The following is an 8,037-nucleotide window of genomic DNA, read 5'->3' as shown; positions in this document are numbered from 1 at the left end:
TCACTTTCACTTTCTAAATTCAAAGAGCTTTATTGGCATGGAAAACGTAGGCTGCCAAACAAATATTATTACAATTAGAATAACGCTATCTCTCTGTCTCTCTCCTACCTACACTATTAATGTTCACACCATGTTTATGTTGCAAGCAGCTGCGGTTCAGATGTGGTATAAGCCAGGACTCCGCAAGGGGGCTTGTCTGTTGGTGTGTATTTGGAGTGAAAGGGGGATTGAACGACAAATGCATTGTTCTGCAGTTCTCAGCAAGATGGCCCTCACTCAAGTTTCCTCCAACAAATGTGCTGGTGGCTACCAGAAGGTGTATGAACATGAAAGGTACACACACACACACACACACGTCTAGCGCTTTCTACTATAAGTGTACGTACTCGATGTGTGACCCGTTTATGGTAACAGTTCTAGTGGACCAGATTTCAAACTGTTGGAATTGATGGTGTTGATATTGTGTTGTGTTATGTCTCTCTCAAGCGTGGAGCTCCAGTGTAAGATGAAGTTTGCCGTTTACCTTCCTCCCAAGGCAGAGACTGACAAGTGTCCCGTCTTCTACTGGCTCTCCGGTAAGGGATACGCTACGCTAAACGACACTAATGCAGTGCTACACAACACAGCATACAGTGTGTGTATCACTACACACCTCAACATACAGTGTGTGCAGCGCTACACACTCTCTACACTGTGTGTGTAGCGCTACACACCTCAACATACAGTGTGTGTCCCCAGGGCTGACGTGCACGGAGCAGAACTTCATCACCAAAGCGGGAGCCCAGCAGGCCGCCGCGGACAACGGCATCATCATCGTCGCCCCGGACACCAGCCCACGTAAGACCGCCTCCCGTCATGCTCGGCACTATTACACACAGCCCCCTGGCGATGGAGGGGTCGTGTGCCTGACGTTTTTTTCCCATGATCCTCCAGGGGGCTGCGGCATTGAGGGCGAGGACGAGAGCTGGGACTTCGGCACCGGAGCCGGCTTCTACGTCGACGCCACCGAGGAGCCCTGGAAGAACAACTACCGCATGTACTCCTACGTCACAGAGGAGGTATCATCACATCATCACATCGTCACATCATCACATCACATCATCACATTACCTCATAACATCACGTCAAAACATCACATCATAGCATCACATCATGCGTCATACATACAGTCATGACCTATTGTAACTGTGTGTGTGTGTGTGTGTGTGTGTGTGTGTGTGTGTGTGTGTGTGTGTGTGTGTGTGTGTGTGTGTGTGTGTGTGTGTGTGTGTGTGTGTGTGTGTGTGTGTGTGTGTGTGTGCGCGCACGTGTTAGCTCCCCAAGCTGATCAACAGTAACTTTGCGGCGGACCCCGACAGGATGTCCATCTCGGGGCACTCCATGGGGGGTCACGGCGCGCTGGTCTGCACCCTCAGGAACCCTGGCAGATACAAGGTACCTGAAGCCAGCCTGCATCAGGGGTCGATTGGTGAAGGATTATGACTGGCTTCAGTGAACAAACAACCCACCCGTCGCAGTGATTATATCGTAGCCCGTGTGAATCCCCGTGTTCAACAACAATCCCACTGATGACGCTCGCGACGTTGCGATTCTATTTGTAGTCCATTGTCCCTCCAATGATTGCCTTATTGAGTCATGTCACGTTCACGTTATTATTTTGCTCCATTGTGCATTCGCATTCCAAATACAAGTCCAGCAGTAATTCCGAAAGTCCAAACACTTCTTTACAAGGATGAGGGCCTGCAAACCTTATATTCTATGGCAGCAAAGTTCTTTGAATTGACCATTTCCATCTGCTACTGTAACCTGGTACACATAATCTATAGATATAAATATACGTCTTTCTCTCCCTCCAGACGGTCTCCGCGTTCGCTCCTATCTGTAACCCCATCGGGTGTCCCTGGGGTCAGAAAGCCTTCGCCGGATACCTGGGAGCTGACAAGTCCACATGGGAGGTGAATCCATCATCCTGCTCTTTGTTCACTTTAATAACACTACGATCAGACGTTTGATGTTACTGCATCGGTTAGTTAGCGACAGTGTTGGCTAGTTGCAATAGTGCTAGCTACAGTAAGCTACTTGGTTGACCACAGTGTTAGCTAGTCGGCTAGTTTGCTACATTGCTAGCGTGTGGGCTACATTGTTGGCTAGTTGACTACAATGTTGGCTAGTTGCTGGTTACAGTATTAGCTACAATGGTGGTTAGAAAGCTAAAATGTTAACTCAGTGCTAGCTTGTAAGCGACAGAGATTTTATAATGAGCCTCCAAGCATACAATCAATGCTATGGTTTCAGCTTCACTGTTATCCGTCTCCTCAGGCGTACGATGCTACGGTGTTGGCAGCTTCCTATGACGGTCCCAAGCTAGACATCCTGATAGACCAAGGTGGTGATGACCAGTTCCTGTCCTCCAGCCAGCTGCTTCCTGACCACCTGATCGCCGCCTGCTCCGCCAAGAAGATCCCGGTCGTTTTCCGACGCCAGCCCGTCAGTACCTCCTAATGCAACAGCAACCATTTTGATAGAATCACAGTGGGCCTCATAAATTCAGTGAACAGATTCTGGAAGAAGTTTGGCCATTGGCTTCATAGGTCCGGTATTTGTGTCCTCCGTGAGTTTAAGAAGGGAGATTTACTTCAATGGTTGAGATTTTCAGTAGACACACAATATGATGGTGAAACAGTGCTCTTAGTTTAGAGAATAGCGGAGTGCGAGTTACCCCTTTAATGTGTTTTGTTTTTCCTCCCCAGGGCTATGACCACAGTTACTTCTTCATCTACTCCTTTATGAGCGACCACATCAAGCACCACGCCAAGTACCTCAATGCTTAGAGCCCACTGTCCTTCACAGAACTCAAGACATCTCCTTGATTGGACACTGATAACGTAAAAGGCATCCTTGTCTGGAAGTTGGTTTGTTTTGGTTCTGGAGGCTGATGATGTCAGTGTATCACATACCGAAAACGCATATTGATAGTCATGCAAATCGATCCAATAAAATCCTGATTTCACAAAGGTTTGTGTTTGGAAGTTGCCTTTTCGCTTAACAAAATAGAGAACTCTGAGGAAAACAAACACTTTAAATGTGCGCAGATTTGTATAGTTTTGTAAAATGTTGATGAATGGGAGGTAAACATCTCAAAACGGTCAGTTGTATATAGAGAAGTGTTTCAATAGCACATTTAGCTATACAATACTATACAAACCTCTCCACACATTTAAGCCTTCATATTTATAGAGCTATAGCATGAGTTGGCTCTACATATAACTCAGAATAATGTCAGTTCTATATAGAGCTATATTGTAGTAAAATAGACTGATGGCTCAAAGCAAGTGGGTGGTGGTTTATTACAGCAGGTCTTTAATACATTGAAGACAATAACAGTACAGTATATACAGGTGATTACGGGCTGCTTCATGCACATGAAAGAGGGATGCTGTACAAAATACACAGACGTAAAAAAAAAAAAATACTTAGAAAGTTTCAACAAGAAAAAAAAAGTTACAAATCAAGTGAAAAATACATTTTCTCCATGTCAGAAAAGTAGAAAAGTGTGTTTTTGTTCCATACTATGTACAACACGTCAACAGAACACCTTCACACACGTTCACCACTGTTCTAGTGGCCCAAATCCCACATCTCTGATTCAAATATTCTGTTGCCAAAACAAATATAAATAGTTCAATTTAAAGTGCAGGGTACTATTTTGTTTGGCCTCGTATGAGTTTAATGTCTTTAAACAGAACTGTACAGACAGCGAAGGTAAAATATCGAACTTAATCATATCAGGAGATGTCTTCCAATGCTATGTGTAATATCTTAGTACTGATTCTGAGCATGTTGGATGTCTCTGATATAGACAGATGTCAATCCATCATACATCGTGTCTGATATCTATGGACAGCTTGAACCCTTCTTTAAATAAACTCAGATGCTTTGGTTCCATTAGGTCTCAGGTGTGTCAGCCATTGAAGGCCAGTGGTTCAATGATGCTATATTGATTACATCACAGGTTCAAATGTGATGTCATTGCTTAGAAGTTTTTAAAGCCAAATACTAGGTTAACGTAATATTCATGAGCAGTAGAACAAACATGATGAAACCATTTTAACTACTTGGCAGACTGGGTGCTTTACACTATTCTGCATGTTAAACAAGGTGGTATTACAGTAATATTGCTGCAATACCACAAACGATTACTGCCAACCTATAAGCTGTCGCACTTGAGGTCTTTAAATAAAAAAACTAATAAAATAAACCTGGATAGAGAAACATGGTTCTAGAGGAGCTGCAACAAACTCCATTTGTTTTGGCAACTGTTCCAGAATATTGTGGGCAACACACACATACGCGCACACACATACACGCTCGCTCACACACATGCACGCACACATACACACACACACACACACACACCCTAATCTAAATTTAATGTTGGATGTCGGATACGATGGTCGGATTAGATCACCTTCACTTATGGATGAAAAGCATCCAAAAAAATGAATCCAAAAAGTGGCACTATGAAATAATCAATCAACTAGGGTTGGAGTATTTTAACAGTCCCAAAGGTTATGGTAAAACACTATAAAATACACACAACTTTACCTAAAATATATTAGAGAAAAATATTTAAGATATTTCTTCTTTTTAAATGTATACAATCCAAATATTTAGCTTGGCATGTTTTGTATCATAAATAAAGCATTTTAATTAATAATAAAAAATGAAAACTGCAGTTGTAAATACTTAAAAACCTTTTGGTATTTATCCTCCCGGTCGGAGAGTTGAGAGCTGAAAAGGGTTTTTTAGCAGGAAGACGGTTGGTAAATACAGTGCGTTACATAACTCAACCGCCAGGGGTCGCAGGATGCTACATGTGTTCGGCAGTGTCAGCAGAGGCTACAAAAAAGGGCAGCACTCAGTTCACCTTGAAAACATTATATATTAACAATATTATAATATTCTTAAAGTCTTTATGGAGCTCATGGGCACCGCCTCACAAGGCTAGACTGAAGGTTTGTAAATATAACTTTTCATTTTTTGAAAAAAAAACATCCTAATTTCCCACATGTGCATTTAAGATGATGAAGAAGAGACAGAAGTGGAAGCCAGGTACAAGTGAGCCCTGTTGGGTGCGTTGTCTAGCGTTGTGTTTGCCATGTACATGGAACTGGCCATTAGAAAGCACACTTACCTGTACACTACATGCAGCCTACGACAGACAGTGTTGTCACATTTCAACACTACTGGTCACTATAGTTCACTCTATTTCCACTGTTCCTACTGGTTGGGACCAACTCTGATTTGAAACATGGAAGTGGTCGGTGGCCGGGGTGGTTGCTAGGGGAACAGGCTCCTCATGTTCCGGGGCCGATGGGGTCTGGGAGTCTGTGGGCACGAAGCGACGTGGGGAATCAGCCAGGACTTGGCGCTATCTATCACACGTCAGCGACAGTCCAGGGAGGGCATCGCTGGTGCTGCTTGACGCTGTGTAGCGCTAGAAAGAGCTTGGAGGTTTTTGGCCGCGTGGGGAAACGGTGGCTGAAGATGCAGAGGCTTTGGATGGGTGAGGGGTTCGGCTTAGCTCAGGAGGTAGAGCAGTTTGTCTTGTAACCGAAAGGTTGTCAGTTCGATCCCCGGCTCCTCCTAGCTGAGTGTTGTTTTGTCCCTGAGCAAGACACTTAACCCTAACTGCTCCTGACGAGCTGGCTGTCGCCTTGCATGGTTGACTCTGCCGTCGGTGTGTCAATGTGTGTATCAAAACGATGTAAGTCGCTTTGGATGAAAGCGTCTGCTAAATGCCCTAATTATAAATTGTAAATTGTGAGGGAGGGAGAGAGAGAGGGAGGGACCCCGATGTAGGGATACACATGTCTGGTACATGTTCGGGTATTGCTTTGTCAAAACGATGCGTCGGAAAAAAACACATTCCTTCTCCTTGACGTTCTTAATGTTCTTCTTCTTCTCCCCTTCTTATTATTCCCGCTCCTGGGACAGTTAGCCGGCGAAACACAGCTCACAGGAAGTAAGAGATGGGAAATGGTGTTTTGGTAGGAGGAGGGACCAGAGCAGGCCGGACGCTATCCCATGATATTCGGTATCCGCACCGGGGGACGGGGCCTTGTGGGGTGATGGGAGGGGGGCTGGGGGTGGACTGGCTCTGAATCCTTGTGGTGCTTTGCGTGACCGGCTCCTGGTCCCCCAGCATCATGTTAGGAGGGTCTGCTTGGCGGGACTGTGGTCAAGCAGGGCCTGGACGGTGTTACATACCCTCAGAAGACCCCTCTCCTCGAGGATGTGGTGGGGGAGACACAGCCTGTCCTGGGGGGGAGGTAGAAGGTTGTATGTTAGAGTAATAACGTTGTATTTGCGTTGTCATTTTGGAGGATAAAAGAAGCTGTTCAACTCATCCAACACTTTGATAAAAACAGAGTGAACTTGTCAAGGTTTCAACATTTATTATCCCTGGCACACATCAGAACAATCGCATAAAAACACCTCGTCCAATCAACGCATCCCATAAAAACAACTCGTCCAATCAACACTCAGAGAAAAATACACCATCCAATCAAATCATTACAAAATCCAAACATGGAAAACATGGGCTGAATATTTGGAGACTATGTATGTTGCGGTTGAGCTACTGTTTGCGAAGACCGAACACAACTGATTGGCTAGCAAGGACTTTTTGAATATATTAAATATCACTCTGGTGAATTATTGGAACTAACTGTCCTATCGTTAGCAACCTTGTTTAAATGCAACATACAGCAAGTAGATTGGCTGTTATGTTTCTATGGCGTTTTAACAGTATATCAAGATAGTATTGAAATTCTCTTAAACTCTATAGCCCTTAATGACTGCAAATGGTCCTGGTCACTTGGGGAACAAATATGTTTGATATAAATAAACATCTATTACTCTTAACGGAAAAAGATTAGACCAGAAGTTCAGCTATTTAAAGTTGATGTCTAAAATAAGCATTGCTTCACTTTAAAACCAATAAAAGCCAATAGAAATGTATAATATGATGTGTCCTTGACAGCGTAAAAAAGCATTAAACCTATTCATTCATTTATTCATGAGTCGTAAATCCATGACCGGACCTGACCGGGTCATTGTGCTTCACATTAAAATTACCGCAGCAACATCAATTTAACAGTCTGGGTGTCTGTGATAAAGATCTACTTAAACTAACGTCAGAAGATTGAGGACCTTCTCCCTAAATCCAGCTCAGATGTTACCTCAGATTTTACTGTATGTTAACAGGTTTGGTGATCGGAGCAGTGTCGGGGAGTTCAGAGTGGTTCACAGTACAGGAATTACTACGGGGATAAGAAGCCTGAATGGCTCCAAAAAACCTGAACTATGTTATGTTTAAATACTTATGAAAAAAACATCCATGCATGGCTCAATCCACCCAGTATTTGTTTTCCTTTCTCTGAATCCATTTTGGCTGTGCAATTCAAAGATTGAAACATCTGGTAATTCCAGTGGGATAAACGGTGGTAGAGCTTTGTATCAACCAAGGTCATCAGGGCCTCACTAGTGCTTTACTAGGGCCTTGCTAGCGCCTTGCTAGCTCCCCTACTGGCAATCTTATAGTATAAGGACAGTCTGGCAGGAGAAACGCAAACTTGGAAATCAGTTTCCCCAGACCACCTTGGGCTGGCCTGGGACCTGCCACCGGGAATGGTTTGGATTTAGATTTTTTTTGCTTTTTCAAGTGGCCAGGTCTACAAGCCTCCCCTACAGGTGACCAGGAAGTATTCTGACTTTACAGTGCATTACTCTCTGAACACATATATTTTTTAGCACTCCATTTCCCATCATTCCCAGCATGGCTGCCATATGCCGCGTTTCCATTAGTGCAGGTACAGCTGGAAACCTAACCTGCATTCTGAGTTTTTCTATTGATTTGGGCAGTATGGTCGAAGGCTTTTCCGCTACATTTAAATCAATCCTGCACTGGTCACTACAGCTCGGGATAGTTCACCCATCGTGTATCTATGATACGCATGAGTCTGTACGGAAAAA

At 44.0% G+C, this 8,037-nt stretch overlaps 2 protein-coding genes across 4 annotated transcripts in view; one reads left to right on the top strand and one right to left on the bottom strand.

Moving 5' to 3' along the window:
• esd (esterase D/formylglutathione hydrolase) overlaps positions 1 to 3,033 on the top strand; it is a 3,645-nt gene extending 612 nt beyond the window's left edge. For both annotated transcript variants that reach the window (XM_056579523.1, XM_056579522.1), the window contains exons 2-9: positions 255 to 333; positions 487 to 575; positions 739 to 837; positions 934 to 1,058; positions 1,315 to 1,434; positions 1,857 to 1,955; positions 2,320 to 2,487; positions 2,751 to 3,033. In XM_056579523.1, coding sequence (XP_056435498.1) covers positions 266 to 333; positions 487 to 575; positions 739 to 837; positions 934 to 1,058; positions 1,315 to 1,434; positions 1,857 to 1,955; positions 2,320 to 2,487; positions 2,751 to 2,831 — 849 coding nt within the window. In that variant the 5' untranslated portion in view covers positions 255 to 265 and the 3' untranslated portion in view covers positions 2,832 to 3,033. The remainder of the gene's footprint in view (positions 1 to 254; positions 334 to 486; positions 576 to 738; positions 838 to 933; positions 1,059 to 1,314; positions 1,435 to 1,856; positions 1,956 to 2,319; positions 2,488 to 2,750) is intronic.
• Positions 2,271 to 8,037, bottom strand: part of lrch1 (leucine-rich repeats and calponin homology (CH) domain containing 1) — a 34,064-nt gene continuing 28,297 nt past the window's right edge. The window contains exon 20 of one of the 2 annotated variants that reach the window (XM_056579520.1): positions 2,271 to 6,321. In XM_056579520.1, the coding sequence (XP_056435495.1) occupies positions 6,208 to 6,321 (114 nt within the window). In that variant the 3' untranslated portion in view covers positions 2,271 to 6,207. The remainder of the gene's footprint in view (positions 6,322 to 8,037) is intronic. The other variant, XM_056579521.1, reaches the window with a different exon arrangement.

This window comes from Gadus chalcogrammus, chromosome 20 (assembly GCF_026213295.1).
Source record: "Gadus chalcogrammus isolate NIFS_2021 chromosome 20, NIFS_Gcha_1.0, whole genome shotgun sequence".
Classification (NCBI taxonomy): Eukaryota; Metazoa; Chordata; class Actinopteri; order Gadiformes; family Gadidae; genus Gadus; species Gadus chalcogrammus.
This window is presented reverse-complemented; position numbering and strand designations above follow the sequence as displayed.